This window comes from Pezoporus flaviventris, unplaced genomic scaffold (assembly GCF_033815535.1).
Source record: "Pezoporus flaviventris isolate CSIRO_AGI_PZ_B2104156 unplaced genomic scaffold, CSIRO_AGI_Pfla_v1 ptg000025l, whole genome shotgun sequence".
Lineage (NCBI taxonomy): Eukaryota > Metazoa > Chordata > Aves > Psittaciformes > Psittacidae > Pezoporus > Pezoporus flaviventris.
This window is the reverse complement of record NW_026892573.1, coordinates 28,897,315-28,921,131: the sequence shown is the minus strand read 5'-3', so window position 1 is coordinate 28,921,131 and position 23,817 is coordinate 28,897,315. Positions and strand designations below refer to the sequence as shown.

The following is a 23,817-nucleotide window of genomic DNA, read 5'->3' as shown; positions in this document are numbered from 1 at the left end:
ACACTCTAACTACAGCGATCAACCTTTTAAATAAAATTATGCAAATTACAGTATTAAACATTATGAAAATATCCTTGTAAGTCCCAAGTTACAAGTACTTTATAATCCTTGTTGATGAAATAAGGTCAATCAAGCAACAGCAGTTTTCCATTTTTATGTATCTTTTACACTGAATGAAATATTGCCCAGGAAAATCATTTCCAGAAATGGATGAACTGTTCAGACTGCTGAAAAGTTTGATAGATTTTCCTCTACAACTGAAATGGACCAGAGATATAGGAACCTAACAAATGGAGTGTTTATGATAACTCATATGTTAGGGTGTCAGCAGTGGCAGAAGCACAGAAGAAAATGAAAGGCAGAGTGACTGCAAACTTCTGCAGCTGTATAGTAAATGACCTGAATCGCACAAGAAAGAATGTAATTTAGTGGAAAAAAAAAATGACGGTTTCTAGTTTTCTGGAATGCACTGTTTGAAATTCCTGCACTGATCTATCTTATAGATTTAAGATACAGGAATATAATGAATTTACATTTTACAGAATTATTTTTTTAAGGATTCAAATCCTAAATGTCAAAGTATCTCTATTTAATCAGTGGGCCGACAGGCACTTTGAATGGCAATTCAAACTGAAGACTAAGGCACACAGCGTAAATCAGCCCCTTCTGATGCCTGAAAAAAAAAGCCTAGATGACTCCTTAATTTAGATTCCTACCTGTTAGAAAGCTAATATGATGGCATATGAATTTCTCTTAGTGTAAGATAGAAAGCTGTAAGCACAAAAGCTGAAATTTGCATTCTTCTTCTTTTGCTGATACTAATTTCGTACATCTTGGAGGTGCTAGCCTAAACAGAATTCATGCATTGATGTCATTTCATTTCCACTTACTGCGAACCTCATTTGAAATTGTGATCTCTACTTTAATCTGCACAGTGGATTATGTTTATGAAAGTGGGAGTTTTGTGATGGGTCTGAATTAAATATATCAAGTGCTTATACTTGCAAACAGATAGGCACTTTTGTTCTGTGGTGTATATAGGAGATCATGTTAAAAGTTTAGCTGGAAAAGATGGCAAACTGGAAAGCTAATAATAAATAATCCTTTAGATGAAGTGGGATTAGATAAAGTGCTCAATTTGGTATGTATGTGTGTGCATCTGATTGTGAGAGAAAAAGAACAGATTTGGAGGTAGGAAGAAGGAAGAAACAAAAAATGTAAAAAGAATGAAAGACAAATCAGTGGAGGATGAGGTGAAGACATAAGAAGTTGTGATTAGAGCTAGGGGATGGTGATTCACTATAGATACAGAAAACATTATTTTGTTCTGAACAAGATTTGAGATATGAGGTAAGGTAAGATAAAATTAGGGATCTGGGAGTCAACCAGAGAACAGTGATAATAGTTACTTGCTAAATGAGAGAATGAAAGCAAGAAAACCCAGAAAGGGGAGAAAAAACAGCGAGGGAGGAAAAAAGAAAGGAAAGGATGTGTATGTATGGTATACAAACAGTGAAGAAGGCTGACTAAAAATTAAGACCTGGAAAAGGGTATAGGAGACATCTAAGAAGAAAAGAATGATCGAAAGAAGTACCCTTTGAGCAGGATACAGGTTGATTGTGAATGTGCTGTAGATCTTTATAGGTATTGACCGAGAGCTGGATGTGGCTTCTGGGAGCTCTTCTAATTGTGTGTTGAGGGTGATACTTCCCCTGAAAGGCATATAATGGCTGATGGTTGAGTGCTCTGTAGGCATCTGTGCAAGGATTCACACATCAAGTGCACACATACTGTGTAAGACCTATTCCTGATTAAATATAAATTTCTTTCAACAACAGATAGTCTTTCACTCTCCATTCTTCGTACCAGAACAGTCATATAGTGATGAGAAAGTTTTAGGTTATGGTAACTTTTCATTCAAAAAACTTAATATATTGTCCTAGTTTCCTAAAGGCAATATGGATGACAATGAGTGTGCTTAGTTACGCACTGTGAGTAAAAATAGATGTGGCATATCTTAAATAAAAAGGTCACAAAAGGCACTCAAGTAGATAAGAAAGATTAGCATGAAAAGCTTTCTGTCAGCCTCTTTCAGACAGTTTGAAAACACAAAATCATGATATTTGAAATCAGAACTGCAGGAGAATGCTTTCTGTATGTTTGTCTGCATTTAGAAAGGAAAATTTTAATGCTCTAGGAAAACAGTGTCAAAAGGACAGGTTTCCTTTGACGTTAATGGAGAAAAAACCTTAATCTGGACATGGCAAAGGGCTCAATAAGGATCAGTCTTTGGTCCTGCTGATAAAGAAATCATGAAGGGCTATTTAAACCTTATCTTCATTAAACTACCCAAATGGCCTTGATGTTTCTGAAATGTAAAATGGACCAGCCTAATTATGCAGCCAATTGGAAAGTTCTAAAGCACAAATACATCCTAGGGTTCCTTGTACAACAAGAATCTGGCAATCTTGTATACTGGTGAGGTTTGGGTGGTTAGGCAGCAGGTGAAACCATACAGCCAAAAGAATACAATTTGCCTGTGGAGTGAAAATCAGTGGCGGAATACCTTCCTAAGCATGTGATAATTAAAGTAGAAAAAGCAGGTTTTTTTCTTGAAGGCAGCTGACAAACAATATCAGATTCACTATAATTAAAAATGGATTTTGTTTGTAATAAAAGTCTACAGATGTAATTTTTAAGCAAAACGTTCCCTTCTCAAAAATAAGACTAAGCATAATAAACAGCTCTAATGACAAATTTTGTTGGAAAGAATAGGTGCAATGGTTTCAAAGTATTACAGTTGTATAAATTGGAGCTGTTTTGATGCCATTGTCACTATTGTAATATAGTTCTTATCATTAAAATTCATATGATGCCATCTTTATCTTATTGAGTGGGTGGATGCAGTTGTAGATGTGAAGTACAGCAAGAAAGAATTAGGCAATGCTTACTTGTTTGAGTGTAAACAGGTCTGTCAAATCAAATAACTGTAGAAGTATAAAAGGTATCATATTATTATGAGAAAAAATATATCTATAAATGTCTTAACAAAGTGACAGAGTATGTGAAAATGCAGAACCCAACAGGGTATTTTTCTTCAGGATTTTAAGAATCTGTCACAATCTGTAGAATTGATTTTCATTAAGGGACTGCTTCAACTGCTTATGCTATTCTAAAACTGCACTGAGAGAAACTTCCTGGGAAGTCAAAGTCAAATTCTTTGCAGAAAGGAGCAAACAGTTCTGAGTCTGTCAGGTCCTTATTTTGCTGTTCTCTGTGCTGGGCTTTATTTCAGCTTTTTCACAAAAAAAGTATAAAAAAAACTCTGTTCCTGTTCCTTCTTTCTCATTCTTATAAAAGAAAGTGTCATCTGAAGATAGCTAGCACTTTCATATCAGAAAGATAAGTGAACTCTAGTGGTAGAAGTGATTCAAGCTTCACCAGGAAATTTCTCTTGAATGCTGGAATCCAGATAGTATACATTGCATCTCTTTCTTAAAGACATTTTCTTGTCAAAAATTTGGGAGAGTACTCCAGTACAGCAGGTACAGCTGTAAATAAAAGGCATCTGTTACCCCACCTTCACAAGTAGTTGCTTTAAATAGCGGGACTTCATTGAATTTGGTGACTTCTTCTACAGAGGCTGTAAGTTCATCAGACCCTGGATAATAAACATATGTCAGGTCAAGGGACGGAGAAGCCCTCTTGCATCTGAAGTGTATGTTGGTGATGCTGTTCCTGAGCAATAGGGCAACAAAGGCCCTCAAAGTTATCTAAAGGTTTCATGCAGACCTGTTCCTCATGCAGCACTTATGTATATTGCCTTGGTCAACATCTTTTCTGTTCCACTGGAAATAAAACATGTTCCTGGATGAGCCAAATTTTGCATACAGACTTACAGATCATATTCTCCCATGGACCTCATCTTGTGCACTTCTTACCATCTTCTGCCGAGTCCTCTGGACCTGTTACTGTCACAGGTGGCATTGAGCACTCTTTCTCCAGAGAGGCAATATTAGTGTCCCAAGTCGCAGAGGGAAACCAACAGCAAAAGATCTTGGCATGAGCTTTTGGAGAAGGGGTGAGACTAACTGGGCTTGTGGGAGCAGGTGCTGGATATGCTGTGCATGTGCTGCCAGTTACAGGTGCAGACAAGCCCAAAAAAGCAATCAGAAAAGCTGCTAAACCAACATTCTGACCTTTCACTGGTGTATAATGATGAAAGACATACGATATCCCTTAAGCAAGAACTTTGTTATCAGCCTACAGGTAAGAGTAATACAGAGAAAACAGATTTAAGGCAAGTGCTCACCAAACTCTACACATAATTTTTAGACTCTATTTGTACAGAAAGTGAAAGGAAAACTCAGGGGCACAATTCATCTAACCTACCTGAGATTGCTAGTGTAGGATGAAGTGAGTTAAGACCTAGAAGTGCCTGTTTCTTCTCACTGAGTATAAAGAGAGCTACCTCTCATTTCGGGATTATAAATATAAAATTTTGGTAGGATTAAAGACATTTGTTGTGTCAACCTTTTGCTCTTGAAAGATGGGGCAGAATATTCCCAAAATGACTTGGAAAAGCTGATAATTTCTTTGACTGTGGAGGAGAAGAGAAAACCATATGAAAAGGTTTGGAATTTTTCATAGTCGCCTAGGATCATACAGGGCATAGGAAAGTTTGCTGTGTTCTTGCTGCAATCTGATATAAAAGCAGAATTCAGAAAACTCATGGAAATGCAAGAAATGGAAGTTTTGCATTCAGACAGCTTATTTAGATGCTTTGTCAGGCCAGAGACTGTCAAGTTAAAATAGACAAAAACAGAGGGTATGTCCATATGCTGCTAAATGAGAGGACCGAGAAACCAGTTCCAGCACCGGAGCCATGATTCTCCTGCTTAACTGTTGGCTACCTCTGGACTATTTGCTTCCAGCAGACTCCAGACAGAAACAGCCTTAAGCACTGAGACTTGGCTGAAAATTAACTCTGATTTAGCAGCTTTGGTGCAGCCAAAGAGTCTAAATATGAAATCAAATGGTGCTAGCAATAAATAGTATTGCATGCCATACTGCATCATCACAACTGCCTTAAGTAGGTGCAACATCGAATTAGATGGTTTACGAAATAAGTGCGTTGGTCTTCTGAGTGACCAGCAAGAAAAACAGGGCAATGAATGCATATGTAGATAGATATGCTTAAATAAAAGGAACTGGAACAAGATCATCTTTTTAATTTGTATCAACCCTGCTGCTATGGAACCTGGTAATAGATTTCTGCTGCGATTAATGGTAATTTGAACTGAAGACCCTTTTGGAATTGTGACTGTGGATGATAAAAGAAACTCCTCAGATGATGATAATCAAGATATAGTTTGTGTGCAAATACAAATTGAGTATTCAGCTTGCTTTTTCCCCTTTCATCTCTATACAGAGATTGCTCACTTCTCATGTCCTGCTTTTTCCTATTTTGCTGCACTAACGAGTTTTTAATGCAAAGGAAAAGTGATTATAAGCAGTGAAGCAAAGACAGCTTTATAGAGCAAGACTGAGGAATTGAAGACACAGATCAGAGCTATCCACCAACCTAAGATGAAAGAGAAGTTCATGAAAGCAGAGACATATAGATAGCTTTGATTTCATTATCATTAGACAAGAAAGGATGAGAAATGGATGAGCTATAAAGCTATTCATACCTAGTAAGTTGCCTATATTAATAGAAGAGTCCATGCAGAAAGCATTAAAGTGGTAACATAAACCAGGAAAATATCCTATAAAATATCCTATAGTAAAATATTTGTTCATATCTGGGTTTAGTGTAGTGTGATTACCAGATTGTAATAATGTAAAAAAAAGACACAGGTATTATGTATGTATTAAATATTTTATTCCTTGATGCTGTAGTTTTGTTTCATTGTAAAGCATGAGTTATTTCCTTGGACTACTCTCCTTCTTCCTCTTTCCTTTTGAACGTAGATTCTAAGGATTGTATTTCTATTACTGTTTTTGTGGTTTATCGGAGCTTGAATTGCAGACAAATTAAATAGTTGGTAGCATTTATAGGAAGTTTTTGTTTGGTAGCTATATGTACCTAGTTGTAATATTCACAAGCAAAGCAGGTAATTACACTTGAAAGGTGCTTGACTAGATGAAGAATGATTTGTGTACTGTGTTTTCTGATTGCAGTTAGAAAGCTAATACAGGAAATTAGTGGCTGGGAGTGGGGAGTAGTAACAAACATTCTTGTTCTGAGAAATAACAGATTTGTCTCTCCAAGTTTTGGTCAATCCTAAGGCATCAGTTTTGCCTTACAATTCTTAATTTTTTTTCATTAAGTATAAATGAAATAAAACAATAAAGCAAAACTATTTTCCAGGAAACATCCTATCATCACCAAAACTGAACTGTCATGATTCATAGGCAATGGCTATTATTTTTGATTAATCAATATTTTCTTGCCAAATCAAAAAGAATTGCTGCCTACCTGCAGCTGAGGGACATTGGATTCTTCTCAGGTTTTAGTAATAGAAGTGTTTTCATTACTCTGCAGTTTCCTGACAATACAGTCAGCTTTTGTAGCATTTTCAGATGCAGTACTATGAGAAAGAAATGTGGAAACAAAGGAAGGGATGTTAAGTGAATTGCCTAGAGGGACAGAAAAAAAACTATGCCAGACTGGAACAAGGTTTCTTGAAACAATACTGCTTAAATCAGTGTCGTGTCTTGAGCTGATAGATTTCTTGTCCAGTGCAATCCATTTTGGTGCTCTACATTTTGTAGTTTAATTTATTTTGACACTGAAACTCAGCGTAAGAATTACATTAACATTCTGTGCCTTTTTGCCATTCAGCTGTCTTTTGCAAAGGTCCCCTGTCATGTTCTTGCCCTAGGTTAATACAGTAAACAAGATGTATTTCAGTGTATGTATCAGTGAGTGATTTTTACATAAGTACTGTGAATTTCCTGTCTGGTTTTCTAGTACAAGGTAAATTGGAGCTCATATGGCAATGAATAATTAATCTCTTTTCCATTTGTGGGAACAATTTTTAGAAACAGGTCTTCTATTTTTGCCATGAAACTATTACCTTGGAAGCTATTTAAACATTTGTGCCAAGTCCAACTATATCAAATAGTGCCAACACACATGTCAAATCATATGAGCGACTTGTTATTTCACACATACTGAACTGTTACTGTTTTCAAGTTCATAGGCTTGATTACATGCCATTCAAGACAAAAAAGAGCTAAGCAGGCTATAATTTAGGTAGCCTCACCTACATGTTCATCATGTAAACTGATCATACTGGGATATCTGTACAATATCCCTATCAAAATACTTTCCATATGCATTTAAGGAATTTTCTGTTTTCATTTTCTGTAGGTCAATGGAACAGAAATTGAATATGAATTTGAAGAAATTACTTTGGAGAGGGTAAGTGTACATTTTTCTTCTCTTATAGGAAAAAATAATCTATATAAAAAATAATGCAATTAATTATGGAATTAAAAATGGCTAAGAATAAAATTATTTGCATTTTAATTAAAGATGTCTGCTCTTTATTCTAAACAATAAAAATGTGGGTGATACTACAGGATATGCATTTCATGTTTTTAAGAAGTTTCAGATGTAGCTACTTGCAGACCAGTATCCAGGCTCTTTTTCGCCATAACTATAGAGACGCTTAACTAGGCATATGATTATTGGGAAAAGCCCATGTGACTTAGCTTGTGGCATGGAATTGTGGTGTCTAATCTCATTTAATCTTAATTTCTTCGCATGTGTGCATAATGGAAGACATCTATTTTCTCTACTATAGAACAAGAATTGCAAAAGTGTTTTTTATTGTCTATAGGCCGTATCTATGTGTACAGGCACGTTTATGGATGTCCAAATTACATGAGCTATAATCAGAGCTGGCAGTGAAGACTGGTGGTAGTGTGGTTTAAAAGTCTCAAAAAAGGAAAAAGAAATAGTTAAACTTTGTGCTGCATCCCATCTTCTTGGATTTGGTGGGTTTTCCTTGGCTTTTGGTTATGTAATTTTCCTTAGACTGCAGACTTTCTTTGCCTCAGGATCAAAACCAGATGGCCATATATTGTGTAAAAAAGAAGGTCTAAGATTTGTCATGCATCATAGTGCTTACAGAGATTTCCAATGGATGCAAGATTGTCATTGCTGAATTCCTTCAATATTCTACCAGCATTCTGCTAATATGAAGTTTTTCCATCTTGAAGCAAACACAGTTAAGCTTCTTTCTACATAAAACGTTTGAAGGCAAGGCCGGATTTACCAAGATGTGACTGATGACATATGAACAAATGCCTGTAAGGTAGTAAAATACCATTAAATTAGATACTTAGATTATACAATTCATTGCACTTTTTCTCCATGTTATATTTTTAATTGTCCAGGATAATAAATTCCATAACTATTCAATTTAAAGCGATAAAAGCTTATATTCTCACTGATTTTCTCTCTCTGACAGATTATGAAACAGCAATATATCTTTTTACCATAGCTATCCTTGTAACAGATAACATGTAAGGTTATAGGCACTTTTTATCTACTGTCTCTCAACTTACTTGCGCATCACTAGTTATTCATTGGACTAGAGTTTCCAAAGGTCACTGAACAGAACAGAATGCCTCCTGGGTGATATCTTGAAAACCACTTTATTTTTAACAGATGTGTAAGTTATCAATGTACATATTGAACAATGAATGTGATTTTCATCACCTGAACCTGTGCGATGCAGATAATTAGTTATTCACAACATAATACAGCACAATATAAGTTACAAAACTGAACAACAATAGCAAAAAATGGAGGATATTTCAGTTGTTTTCTGGATGCTGCTGAATCTATGGTTTCTGATTGTTACTGCTTGAAATGTTCTGTCACATGTATCAGTGTTTTGTGTCAAAGGCAGGGTACTGTGTCTGCTGGTTTTTGTGTGAGATATAAAACACAAGTGATTGCCTTTAAATAGCTGTCATTTATATTAGACTAAAAGCATTTTCAGAAGAAAGGCATTCTCCGTGTTGATTACCCATTTTCTTCCACAAAACTGCTTTTAGAAATTAGATGGAAAAATCATCTCTCTGTACTTAATGGCAAAGCTGCAAAATGTATTAAGGTTCCTGCTGTTGAGAGATAAAAATGTAGTTTGCCCATATCAAACAGTTTGCAATAAACTCCATTTTAGTCCAGTTATCCAAGTTATAGATTTCTGCATCCCAAAACCATCAGATATTTTCTTCATGACATTTATCCACATTTTTAAAAAGTCAGTATAATTTAAAGGATTTTACAATGTAAAAGATAAATTGGTTGAAGATATAGTAGGGCTTTTGCACTCTTTCCTGCTTTTTTTTATGTAGCAGACTGAAAGGGAAGGTGGTAAAGGATTGATTACTTCAGTTTCTATAGACTTTGCAAGGACACCATGAATTTAATTGTAGGAGGTCACTTTCATCAATAGGTGACATGAATCTGTGGGATGTATTCCTGAGGAATTACTGCCTTTGGTATGAACCTTGCCTCAGGATGAAGAGGTGGTTCCATCCCTTGGGGTAACATAGAACTGCTGTGTGCATGTTGGCAGAATGTGTCCCATGTGGAGCTCAGGAACAGATCAGCAGGGTCTCAGAAATGCCCAAAGGAAACTCTGCTAAGGGATTGGCGGGATGAACAGTGCAGAGCTTGCTGAGCATCACTGAGCTGCCCGAGACCCAGCTGGCATACCAAGAAATGACTGCAAGGATACAGTCAGCTAGTGTAGAAAGCTTTATTTTTGCTCTTTGACATAATGTTGTTCAGTTGTTTCTATTTAAAATGTTACGTCCTAGTTTACAGTTTAACAAGACTTGGGGATTTGAGCTTAAAAGACTTCAGTGAGAGCTCACAAAAATGGTGAATTTGAGGCAGATCCACCTTAAAGCTGTGATTAGTGCTGTTCCAGGAGGTAAGGAAGTTTTAAATAGCCCCTCTGCCAGCTTCCTCCTTAGGGACATGCTCTTATCTTTTCACTCTTCAGCTGTGCCAGCCACTTATCAGGTACCATCACCAATCCCTGATCCCCACAAGGATCACTGCTAAATAAGTGCTCCTCCTTTAGAGCTCTCAAAAGAACCTACTCGAGTAACACATTTAAGGGAAATCAAAAAAATTCTTTTCTCAAAATAATAATAAAAAATACAGTTTTAATTCCTTCAACTACCTCAGAGAATGTGTGAGTTTCTCTACCTTGCAGGCATAAAATGCAGATCCAGGTGTAGACAAGACTTGATGATTTCTAATAAACTACAACGCCCAAATGCACGCTAATAAAAAATTCCTAAAAATAAGCCATTACCTTGCTCCAGCTTGAATATTGAAGACACCATGAAAAGGAAATTCTACATAAAATGACTCATATTAGTGCAGTGATGTTAGTCTTCCATTACAGCAGGGCTTTGAAAATATATCCAGTGCTATCAAGACTGATATGCGCTTTTATACATCAGTGGTCAGTGTAAGAGGAAACTGAATAGAGTCTGTGACAAAGCCTAGCCTAACTTCTCTAAGCTGGAGAAAAGTTCAAACTGACTGACTCCTTGGCACAGTGCTGTGCTTGGAGGGGTATGCTGAAGAGAGGATTTTAACAGAAGTTGATGGAATATCATCCAACATCAGTAGTTACCTTGAAGAAGGATAAAGACAGACAATGGGTCACTTAATGATTCGTGTCCTATTCATGCCAAGTTCAGCATCTGAGTTCAGTTCTCATTCCTTTTTTGCTCATCTAACCTTGTCTGTTCTTCAGATGTTAGAGAAAAAGAGGTCATTATGATTAGTAAAGCTGTTTTCACAGAATCTTTTGATGCTTCAACACAGATTTTCATTACCTGTATAAAATCATATTATTTTTTTTGTGGAATAGGCTGCGTGGAAAGATTAAATTCTATCAACACTGGAATTAAAGACATCTAGATCGCAATGCCTTGTCATCATGAGATTGACTGACCTTGGTATCTGAACAGGTCAAGCTCTGACTGAGAAGTTTTCCAAGGCTGAGACATGCACAAAGTGGCTCTTTTTCTTTTATACTCCTGTGGATTGTCTGGCCTATGATAACAATTCAGGTTACATTGCAGGATGTCCCTGTTTTAAATGAGCCACATAGTTTTACAAAGTTTTTAGTAACTTGTTTTGCTTCCTCCTCACTTTTTCAGATTTGGTTGCAATTGACTATTGGGCATGCTACAGTTGAAAGAGAGACAGGCATGAATGCTCACATGGCATAATGATTTCCTTAGAAAATCAGGTCAAAGATATTTCATAAGAGTAAATCATGCTTGATAATGATTTATCATCTTGAAGTCTGCTGTGACAGCTCTGATACATTTTGCTCTCTATCCACCCCATGCTCTGTTGAGTGAAGAGAGAGAAGATCTACTCTCTCCCTCTTCTTTGCTTTCATTTGATATTTCAGTGACAGCAAGTACCATGAGATTTTATTTTTCTAGTTCAAGATTATTATTCTGTAAAGGTTGGGTTTCCACATTTCCACTGCATTCCAGGGTCTATTCAAACCTCAACGAGGAAGGCTGGAACTGTAATCAGAAGTAAACTTACAGCATAGAATTTGAAAACCCTGAGGAATCAATGGAAAAAGCAATTCTTGTACATTTTAGTAGAGTAAGGAATTTATTTGAGGCCTGGGCTTTTATTTTCTTTGGTACCTTGTAAACCTAAGAGTTATTGCTACTGTAATAGGAGCTATTAATTATGCTGTTTTCATCAATAATTTCTTTTATGAAAATGCAGAAGTTTGCAAAAATATAATAAGGTGCCTTGCACTGAATACTGAAAAGCAGTGGGAATTGGATTGCATTCAATGACACAAGGATTTTTACTCAGATCAATGTAATATTTTTTCTATCTATGTTTCTTGTTTTAACAGAGGCCATAGAATCATAGAAGCAAAGAGTCATCGAATAGTTGGGGTAGGAAGTAGCCATTAAAGCACATCTAGTCCAAACCCCTTTCAATAAGCAAAAATGTCTTCAAGGTTGCTCAAAACCCCATCCAACTTGACCTTGAATGTTTCCAGGGATGGGGCACCTACCACCTCTCTGGGCAGCCTGGGCCAGTGTTTCTATACCTTCATTAGAAAAGCTTGCTTTTTTGTATCTAGTCTGAATCTACCCTCTTTTAGTTTAAAATCATTACCCCTTCTCCTGCTGGAACAGGCCTTGCTAAACAGACTTTCCCCATATTTCTTGTAGGCCCCCATTAAAGTACTGAAAGGCCACAATAAGGTCTCCCCTTAAGCAGCCTTCTCGTCTCCAGTCTTTACCAGCCCAGTTCTCCCAGCCTGGCTCTGGAGCAGAGCTGCTCCAGCTGTCGCAGCACCTCTGTGGCCTCCTCTGGACTCGCTCCAACAGCTCCACATCCTTCTTGTGTTGTTGCCTCAGAGCTGGACATAGGACTGCAGGGGGGGTCTCACCAGAGTACAGTAAAGGGGGGAGCATCACCTCCTTCGATCTGCTGGGCACGCTTCTTGTGATGCAGTACAGGGCTTTCTGGGCTGTGAGTGCACATTGCTGGCACATATTCAGCTCTTTATCTGCTGTTTGCTTGTATGTCTGGGAAATAAGTTTTTCACCTTTAGAGTAATGTATCTGTTTTCTGCCTTTTTATAAGGCGTTAGACACCAGTTGTTCATGCGTTAATAAGCTTTGAACTCTCAAGTACAAGATGGTAGGACATTGCGGTGCCAGGAAAATCCTCCTTTGTATGTTTCAGAAATAACAGAGTGAAGGTGAGTGGTCAAGAAATGGCCACTAGGAAAAGGTATTTTCAGTGCTTAAAAGCTTATTCTGTAGACCTGTGCCTTTTGAGAACCCAGAGTACACAAATCAATATCCAACCATCAACAGCCCCAGTGGAGTGGTCTGACATCTTCCAACAGGAGAAAGTAAATCTTTTAAAGCAAGTATCCCTCGGGTACCTGCTGAGCTCCTCCAAACACAGTCTTGCTCTCTGAGTGTTCATTTTACAGAACTGTATATATTCACTGTTGAAAGCTTTCTCACTGGGTGCCCTTATTATGTTTCTTCTTTGCTAGGTTCTGCCTGCTTCCTAAGTGAGAGTAAGTGGTGGTTATTCTTGCAGCCTCAGACTGAAATGAATTATAATTCAAAGGCAGCATCTTTCTTACTGACTAGCTTGTATCAAGTTTATAGTAGAATAGTGGCCTATGGGTGTTTATTGCAGTAAGGTACACCCACAGGAATCTTTCTGGAAGGGGCCACAGTCTGCCCACAAGAAGAGGCAGAAGTATCTATGTAGGAAGCAGAGTTATCAGCAAACAGAAAACATGAATCTCATCTTTTTTGTTCTTGTGCAGCCAGTTTGAAAAACTGATCTCTTGGGTATCTATGCAAAGTCTTTGCCCTTTATGTGCCACACATAGTTCTGTAAACTGGAAAGCAAAAATAAGAAATATCCTTGGAAAGTGTAGTGTATGCAATCACTGTGCAGGAAATTCTCTTATGCTTTCTAATTCCAACTACATCTCAGCTTAAAGTTGACACTGATAGGCACATGTGTCTGTGGCTGCGGTTTACCTTCAGAGAGGTTGTAAGCATTGGAAAGGGCAGACTTTCTGGTCTCTGGATGCAATTAAGGCCCGTGTTCTCCTTTTGTCTCTTGTACCTTACCAGATTTTGCTTTGACCTTTGGTTGTGCAGGAGAAAGCTGATGAAAGGAGATGAAGGATCCTGGTGTGCAGTCCTGCTAATGCGACACTGAAATACCAGGTCAACCTTTTCCAAAGCAACTGCAGAATTTGGTTGCTTTAGTTCATTGACCTAAATTAAGGTTCCTTGGAACGGTCTGATTTTCTTGTAACATTGCTCACACAAAGCATGTGACTTTGTCACCTCAGAGCAGCCCTAATTGGGCACCCAAAATATAACTAATCGCTGGAAAACTTCGTTCTTTGTTCTTATTCTGTCAGACAGTCATTATATGCTGAAACTCTTCCTGGTTGTAGAGATCAGTGTGTATTGGGGGGATCTGTTTCACCTGTGTTTGTAAGAGATCTGAAATGTGCCAGTCTGGAGCACGTGTGGAAAGGCAGAAGAGCTGGGACATGGAGGGCTGTATCTTTTGGGGGGAGAGAAGCTCCTGCCCAGTGTTGTTAACTGTCATTCTCCACATTCACTGAGTGGGACTGGAAACTCAGTAAACCCATGTAACTGTCTTACTGATGATTATTGGCTAAAGAAGTGAAGGAACAACTTTCTACTATTATATCCCGCTTGGAGATGTGAACAAAACATTTTTATTTATTCCTATTGCTATTGACAGTTGCATTGCTACAGGTTGAGTGCGGTCAAGAATAGGTGTGCTGCCCATACCTGTCCCAAAGCAGTAGCAGGACTAGGAGGACTCATCTGTTTAACAACCTCTACAGACAGGGATGGTCTGGACTGCTTCAGAATATGCAGTGCCAGAAGAATTTGAGTTATCCAGGGCAAACAGTAAAAAGCATGTCTTTTTTTACCTCTTTTTTATAAGGAAGACTTGCCCTGTAATTCATCATTGCTACAGCTGTGCAGAGGGTGAATTCTTTCCCAGCTGTGGCATGGCAGCACTTTGCATCCCTGTAGTCACAATAGAAAAGCTGCAAAGCTACAAAAAGAGAGGTGAAGGAGGAGGGCAAGCTATAAGTGACTAGGGAAAAAAATTAACTGCTACACTGTGATTAGGAGAAGAAGATGAAATAATTCTATACATTTAGCTCCCTCTGGGTGCCTATCAAAGAAATTCATATCTTCGTACTGTTATCTTAAAATTTTGCTTTAAATCTCAGTGTCTGAAAAATATTGCATGGGTGCTAGCTCAGTTAAATCAGAATAGTGTATTTCCTTGGATTTATCACTGCAATGCTATTTAAACTCCTCTGAGGGCATTATCTCAGAGAAGGATGTCCCTTCCCATGCATGTGGGCTAGCTTTATATTTCAGATAGAGAAAAAAAAATGTAATTTGGATTTGCACTCAATAATTCAAGCTTTCCAAGGCAAAGAATATCACTGTGAATTAGGCTTTTATTCATTTGTATATTCATTTTTTAATGTCTATGTATTCACTGGTTTTAGTAACTCACACTGGGGTTTCTGGGTATTTCATAGGATCATAGAATAGTTAGGGTTGGAAAGGACCTTAAGATCATCTAACTCCAACCCCCCTGCCATGGGCAGGGACACCTCACACTAAACCATGTCACCCAAGGCTCTGTCCAACCTGGCCTTGAACACTGACAGGGATGGAGCATTCACAACCTCCCTCGGCAACCCATTCCAGTGCCTCAGCACCCTAACAGGAAAGAATTTCTTCCTTATATCCAAGCTAAACTTCCTCTTTTTAAGTTTGAACCCACTACTGCTTGTCCTATTCTACAGTCCCTGATGAAGAGTCCCTCCCCAGCATCCCTATAGGCCCCCTTCAGATACTGGAAGGCTTCTATGAGGTCTCCACGCAGCCTTCTCTTCTCCAGGCTGAACAGCCCCAACTTTCTCAGCCTGTCTTCATACGGGAGGTGTTCCAGTCCCCTGATCATCCTCGTGGCCTCCTCTGGACTTGTTCCAACAGTTCCATGTCCTTTTTATGTTGAAGACACCAGAACTGTGCGCAATACTCTAAATGAAATCCTTGGATGAAGGGTTCACAATTTGTTTCAATGAGTCCTCAGGTCCAGGGAAGATGAGGAGAGTTTTCCTGTTGTGTGAGCAATTTTAAATTACTGAATATTTGGTTATGAAATCTCACTGTGTTTTCAAAATAATTTGAAGAAGAAGAAAACTGGAGATTGTTTGATATATTCTTTTGAAATTCAATCAGAGTCACTCGACACACTGAGTCATTTTGTTCCCAGAGGAGTAAAAGAAATTTCATTGTCCAATATACTGGATTGCAAGCCTGAAGTTACTTACTCTCTCTGCAGTGAAAACTTCAGGGAATTTGTTCAGGAAAAGCATGTCAGTAGAAAATACAGATACTAGAAAGAAGGCACTGACACAATACTAGGAAGTAATCTAAAAGTGATCGAAACAAAAATCAAGTGCAGGAAAAATCTTGTATATTCTATATCAAATATGAAGAAAAGTTGAAAAGTTAAGTAGCATTTAAGAGTTCAAAACCCGCCTATGTGAGTCCAGGTAAAAGGATTATTCATATCTACTTAAAAGCTATCCCTTTAACTTGGCCAAGATCACTGAGACCTTGAGATACTTATTATGCAAAAAGTTATTTTATGCAAGTCATAGCTGCCTAGAGGCAGCATTCTGCTGCTGTTTCTTTTAAATTATTATATTGACATTTTATTTTTCAGGTAATACCATTTATTTATTGCCTTTCTCTCATTTCCGAACTCACTTATTCTCACCAGATAGTTTGCAGTGAGTAATTCTGCTGCATTTTTGTATTATTTATGGCTTTACATGAAAATTGCCTTTATTTTAGATGTAACTCTTTAGGATGTGGCCTTTCAGCTTATTTACTCTATTATCCTTAGATGACTAAGTCCATGCTTTATCTCACTCCTGTTTGGTGACTGGAATGTGAGCATCTAATGCAGACTGGCTGTGAAGCTGCCTTGCCAGGGAAAGGAGAGCCAGAAGCATCACAGGGGTGTCTTGTGCCATCCCAGGATAGCAATGTAATACAGGCAGACTGAAATTCTCTGTACAGGTGCAAATTGCAATGGCTTGCAGAGATTTTAGATTACAACTTGCAGAATACTGCCATTTCTGAAACAGATACTTAAGTTGTATTAAGTATTATTAAATAGGTAATGTTTTTCTAAAGAAAAAAAGCTTTTTCTGAAGCCGGGCAGCTTTTTGGAGCTGTATCCTCATCCTCCAGGCTGGTGCAGGACAAGAATACCTTTTCCCTCCAGCTTAGCATCTCTGCAGTCATTTGACAATAATTTCATCTGGAAATAACTTTGCAGGTATAAATCCTTTATTGATTTGAGAGTTCAGCACAGATTTAGGGGTGTTCTGAGGGCTTGGATAGCATCCTTATTTCCAGGAAGTGCAAACTAAAGGGTATTCTGCACCACACAGTTCTGCTTTTTCAAACTGGCACAAAAAGCCTACTTGCAGAAATCAGTCTGAGTGTTATTACCTAAGCAAACCTGAAGTGTCCTACCCTGCGATGCTTCACATCAATCAGCACTAGTGACTAATGAGCAGAGCTGCAAGCGTGAATTCCAAATAAACATACCACTTCTGAATAAAAGCTTCTGGAGAGCTAATAGGAAGGTATGTGTACACTAAAAAGAATTAATGTGTGTCTGGAATTCTGTCTTTTCCAAGAAAGAATGTAGGGATCTTCTTGCAGAAAGATTGAGAAAGCAACACAGAAAAAAATATGACAAACTAAAGCGCTACAAAGCAGGGGTTTGACTCAGTTTTCACTTAGTTTTGCAATTGGCACTGACAAATAATATGTGGATTTAAACTGAAATGTACATCTAAATAAATGGGAATGATGAGTCTCAGTTTGCTAGTAGAAAATGACTCATTCTGGAAATGATAATCATCTTGCAACAAAGGTGGTCATTTTCGATGCAGGCCTTTTTAAAAGGCATCTTTGATGTACTGGATTTGTCTTCTCAGAAATGCAGTGTTTTGCATTGCAGAAAATTGCCTTTCATTTTTGTTATTAATTTGGAATCAATTGTAACGCTTAAATTAGGGCCACTCAACCTTGAGGAATCAGTATGCCACTTGGGTAGGGAATGACATAGCAACGATGAAGATAAATAGGCAGGAAAAAAGGAGGAAATAACCTGCTGACTTACCCAGACTGGATTCCACAACTGTCCTTGCTGTGCGTCATAACATAGTAGTACAGTATCACAATACAAATTTCTAATCTGCTTTTTGGATGCAGCATTGCAGTTATTTTCTAATCTTATGCAGTTACATTTGAAGCAGCCAGAAGACCATTTGTCTTCCACTTACAACTATCATCCAGCTGCTCTCTGACTGTAAAGGAAAGGAAAGCTCTTTCATCAAATGAGGGCTGAGAACTGATGTGGTATATACTTTTTTTGCAAAGTGCTTTTGGAAGAACAATGGACCGCTTTGTAATATGTAGAATTAGATGATATAGACCATTTCCTCTCAAATTTGTCCCCATGTTTAAAACAGCAAGTAAATGTCAAATGGGTAAGGTAATTCCAGGTATGCTGAAGCTGTAAGTAGTTGAAAAGCAATTCTATGCTTCTTATGCATGTTTTATGCTGTGTTACCCTAAGAATTTGACCTAGCTGGTGAGTCTCAAGCATAGCTTGAAATTCACCTCATGCAGCTTAATGCGATATATGAATTCTGACTGAATTCTATGAATAATTTATATTTTTGTAGTGGTTTTTAATTTTGCAGAATTCAGCAGGTTGCACTTGGAGCACAATGCACGTCCCTCTCCAGCATCCCTATAGGCCCCCTTCACATACTGGAAGGCTGCTATGAGGTCCCCACGCAGCCTTCTCTTCTCCAGGCTGAACAGCCCCAACTTTCTCAACCTATCTTCATATGGGAGGTGCTCCAGTCCCCGGATCATCCTCATCATTACAGGATATCATTAGGTTATCATTAACAGGAATTAAACTGTATAAGGAAGAAAAAAAGAGATAAACTAAAATATACTATGAGCTCATAACTGTAATCTTTACTGATGTTAAATAATGCTTTAAAGTGCAAATAGTTTTATTGACAGTGATGATGATGGTGTACCTATTTTCATTATATTTCACAGTGGGGAAACTTGAAACACAGGCAGGCCAGTTGTAAAAGTGCTAGCCTGAAAATGCACACATCCTAATCTGTAGTCTAGCAGCCTCCTTATTGAAGTCCACTTTGAAGAATACACAGGGAAAAATACCTATTCCATTGATATCAGGGGTCTTACTAGCAGTGTAACCCTTACAGAAGTTTAGGAAAAATGAGAAAAAACATGACAATTTTATATTCTTTAAATGTCCCCTGAATTTTCAGAAATGGAAAAATATGTGCATCTAATATGTATTTAGGGATAAGAAATGTAATATGAATAGTTAGCTTACACAAAACATTGGCAACTGTCATTCTAAACTAGATATTTGACAAATAAATATTTATAATATATTTCCAAAGCAGAAGCAGGGCTGCATTACACAGTGAGGTACTTATACATGTTTTTGTCAATAAACATATAACTAAACCACTGAATATTGAAATCATAATTGGATTTTTAAGCAGAGAGACATGCTATATCTATGCAACTTACGCTATAATGAATATGCTTAGAGATTTCATATTAACCTTTCTCAGGGGAAATCTATAGATCTACTAGGAATATCTTTATGAGAGGAAGCTTAGAAAAAGAATATGATCTTTCTAGGTATATTCATTATAATGTGACTTAGGGAGAAATGAGTGAGTCAAGTGTGTATGTGGACCTACGGTAAAAAGAAATTGCAACTGCTCTGAGCTATAAATTTTGAGTTAAAGTAACAAAAGCCATTAAAATAAATAGCTACACTGATTTTCCACCTCCAAACAATGCCATTACTCATCTCTCCCAGCAGCAGAGAAATACCTATCGAAAAGGGCTGAGGAAAACCATGATCTTTATGAAGCTTCAGTGCTACTTTAACTGGGTAGAAGGAAATCAGGTAAATCAAAATGTAGTGAGGACTTAAGAGTCTAATGTAAATCTATTTGAATAAAGCCCCAAACTACCTTTAATTAGGAGAATGAGCTAGGGCCTTGATTTTCCAATCTGATTTCTAAAGGAGTTAGTTGAATAGTGTCTGCATCTGTCATGCTGAGTTTTCAAAAGCTCTTTGAGTGCTGAATAAATTTCAGTGTACTGAAAGAGAGCTAACGCTGTGGTGGTGCTTAAAAAGGGTAAATAGGATAGTGTGAGTCATCATGGTATCTGTGTAGGCCAGACTGTTCTGGGTAAAACAGTGTCAGGTATTATAAACTGGCCAACTCTGAAGTCATATGTCAAGAAAGGGAATACAGCCTGTGGCTGAAATCAAGCGTTCCCACCTGCAAAGCATTGAATCCCCAAGAAGTCCTAGTCCTTCAGCAGCCAAACACAAATATTCAGGTTGGTGTCACAGCCAAAGTAAAGTGTAGCCAAAGTGAAGCCATTAGCTGCATAACTGAGGACTGTAGAGTTAGAACAGGTTCTGGGATGTGGAATACAAGAGGATCTGGGACCTGATGTGTAACATTTGAGATATCTTGCTTAATTCTACCTGGAAAAGATGCTGATAACTGAAGTGTCTTTAGGAGAGTCCTTGAGGGTTGTTGTGAGTTTGGAAAACACATCGTCTTAGGGAGAGAAAGAGCAAGCCTCTTTGGGAGGTAGGAGGGAAGGTTAAGTGGTGACTCAGTCAGAGAAAATATGCACTTTAATGAGAAATAACCTTTAAGAGAGTGTATTTCATCCTACCTGGGGGAAAACAAGAGGAGCTGATGGTTTGATGTTCAGATAGGTTGAGACTGTTAATAGGTTATATGTTAATAGGTTAGCAATGACAAATGACAAGGACTGGATGAAAGTTTTAGGAATAGCAAAAGGATGTTAGGGAGGAAAAACAGTAGCTGATAGAAAAAAAAGGGGGGAGAGCATAATATAAGTACTAAGAAGGAGACAATATTAATGAATGCAAAAAGAGTTGTCAAATACTAACTGATGTGATAGAGAAAAAATGGACATTTTGGGGGGGACAAGGGACACAGCAGGATGTTGGTGGTTAAAATCAGGATAAATGTGTATAGCTGTGTATGCAGCATATGTTTGAGACAACAGCAAACAGTATGCTCAGAAACAACATATCATCCTTCACTGGTGCCCTTCCTCCTGAAAAGTGGAAGACATAAGGTGAAGGCACTAAAGCTACGGATTTGTTTGAAAAGAAAAGCTCTCGGGGAATACAGGTAGAGAGATGTGTGCTCAGTTTCTGTAAGGGGGAAACTGCAAGGCCTACCCTGGCTTTTCTTTCCTTTTTGCAGTCACTACTCTGCCTCAGGAAAAGACATTATGGAACTAAGTGATATTTTTCTCCAGAGATGGTTTAAGTAGGTCCTACAGCCTATATTAGGCAGGAGTTCAAGGTAAATGATAGAGTTGTGTCCTCTGTCTTAGATTAACTCTGAGGCATTGATACCTACTTGGACATAATTTAAAAGGTGACATTTTCCCAAAACTGTATTTGTAAATGATATATTTTTATCTCCTTGCTCTGAGAACAGAGTATTTGAGGTTCTATAGCATCACGACTGTTAGATGTTATCATTTTAATGGTGACCAGTGTCACCAGAGATCAACCCCACAAGTTCTTAATGTTTACCAGATGATATATCAGAGTGCCTTCACTGGGAATCGGTCTTCCATAAACAGAGACTGAACTCTGTATGGCCAAAAAGATTTTTTTAATAGGATTTTTGAAACCTTCAAGAAAAACAGTCTTGTACAAATTTGCTTAGAATATCCTGGAGAAGAGATGGAGAAAAACCTCAGTAAAAGTAAAGAAAAAAGCAATGTATTTGTGAAAAATACATGCTCATTGAAAACAACTGCCAAGAAAAAATGGTTGAAATAACAAACACTTGAAATAAACAGGAACTTAAAATAAGAATATACCTGAGATAACAGCAGCCTACCTGAAGAGAAAATAAAAACAATAACATCTGTTATGGGATACAAATGTGTGCTTTGGAACTTGTCAGAGTCTCATTCCTGTTATTCTGCTATGCTTAACAAGCATGTTGCTTGCATTCTATTTTCCCAGGTAGATCTACTCTCTTGACACCATGGCTAACTTGCAAAAGTGATTTATAGACACAAAAGCTCTTGGTTCGCTGGAAAACAGAGTGTATGTAAGAAAAATGCTCAAGTCAAAGTGAATAATGAAGCACAGTGCAGCAATGAAGCTGGATCCTGGAGGCCAGCTGCACTAAAGGGAGCACAACCACATTAATTATTTCTCAACAGAAACATGTGCAACAATACACCACAGGACTGTGATGCTAAACAGACTCAATATACTCCACTGTACACAGCAGAGTATACGTTACTTTGAGGCTCTTTGCATAACAATGTATTTGAAGTATAAGTGTGTCCAAAAAGCCCTGGTGTGCAGTGAAAAACTAAGTCATGAAGAGGTTGATAGGAGCTTGAAAATGGTGGAGGAAAAAAAAAAGGTGTGTTTAGCTGCATGTGAATTTTAGACCGCACAGAGATCCAGCCTAGGAGAGACAAAGGTTTTGTACTAACCTGGATGGCAAAGCAACATTTTTAAAGCTTATGTGAAAAATGGAACTAGAACTGTAAACATTACCATGATGTTTATCAAAATCTCAGTGGTCCCAAATCCTCTCTCTCTCATGAAAATGTAGGATAACAAAAATGTAGGGACAATGTGCAAACAGGGATACCCTAGAAAATGCCACCAGAAAGCAAATGCAACATTTTCCTGTATTTCTTCAACTTTCAATTAGTGTGTTTATTTGGTTTTGGTTTATCTTATTGATATTGTAGCTTTGAAAGGTCTTTAAAATCGGGGATAATTGCTTGCTTTCTTTCTTACCTTCATATATTTTTTGAAGATGCCATGGTATAAAAACTGGCTATATAAACAATGTTAATATTGAGTAAAAAGCACAGTCATGCATCCATGAAGATACCTGGCAAATTGGTTCCCAGGATTAGCATGTGTTGGTTCCTTCAATTAGGTTTTCCATAAAAATAAAGGATATCAGATCCCTTGTTTATCCTGCATGTGCTTCCCTTGTATATAACTAACAGAGCCATTTTAGCAGAAAAGCTGTTACTTTGAACAACAACTAGTGGTAAGAATCATAGTTAGATGTAAAGCCTCTCAAAGTTTTGCCTTAGAGAATACTGTTTGTGTGGATGGGATATTTAACAAGTCAGTGATTCACCTGGGTAATACAATAATGCATTTATCATATCCATATTTAGGACAAATGGAGCTGCACCTTTTTTAAGCCCAGCCAGTAACTCAGCACCACGCAGCTGCTCGCACCCCCACCACCCCGGGCAGGATGGGGAGGAGAAATAGAAAGCATGTAAACCTGAGATAAGAACAGTCCAATAACTAAAGTACAATACAAAACTACTACTGCTACTGTTAATAGTGATAATGATAAGGGGAATAATAAGGGGAGAGAATATACAACTAAAAAGGGGAAGGGAAAAAAGAGCACTAAACACAAATAATGCACAGTACAACCGCTCACCACCTGCCGACTGATACCCAGCCTGACCCGAGCAGCAACCTGTCCCTTCTGGGTGACTCCCCCCAGTTTCTATGCTGGGCATGTGGAATGGAATACCTCTGGCTAGTTTGGGTCAGGTGTCCTGTCTCTGCTTCCTGCCGGCTTCCCCTCCTCCCTGGCAGAGTAGGAAAGACTGAAAAGTCCTCGATTAGGGTAAGTGCTACTGATCTAACACATCGGTGTGTTATCAGCCTTGTTCTCAGACTAAAGTCAAAACACAGCACTGCATCAGCTACTAGGGAGAGTAAAAAATAACTGTTACAGCTGAAACCAGGACAGAGTTGTATTTGTGGCTCAGGTTCATAAAGGGACTTAGATGGCAAAAACAGCCACATAGATGAAATGCAGGCTTCCAACCTTTAAAACCCCTTCATAACAATTCAGGTACCACAGGGTCCCTGTGTGTTTCAGAATGTGCTGCCTTTGATGCTGGTGCACTTAATTCTACTCTTGTGCATTC

General features: G+C 38.0%; 1 protein-coding gene across 37 annotated transcripts in view; it reads left to right on the top strand.

Moving 5' to 3' along the window:
* DLG2 (discs large MAGUK scaffold protein 2) overlaps positions 1–23,817 on the top strand; it is a 998,920-nt gene that overhangs the window by 618,896 nt on the left and 356,207 nt on the right. For all 37 annotated transcript variants that reach the window (XM_061457957.1, XM_061457959.1, XM_061457946.1 and 34 more), the window contains one exon: positions 7,379–7,429. In XM_061457957.1, the coding sequence (XP_061313941.1) occupies positions 7,379–7,429 (51 nt within the window). The remainder of the gene's footprint in view (positions 1–7,378; positions 7,430–23,817) is intronic.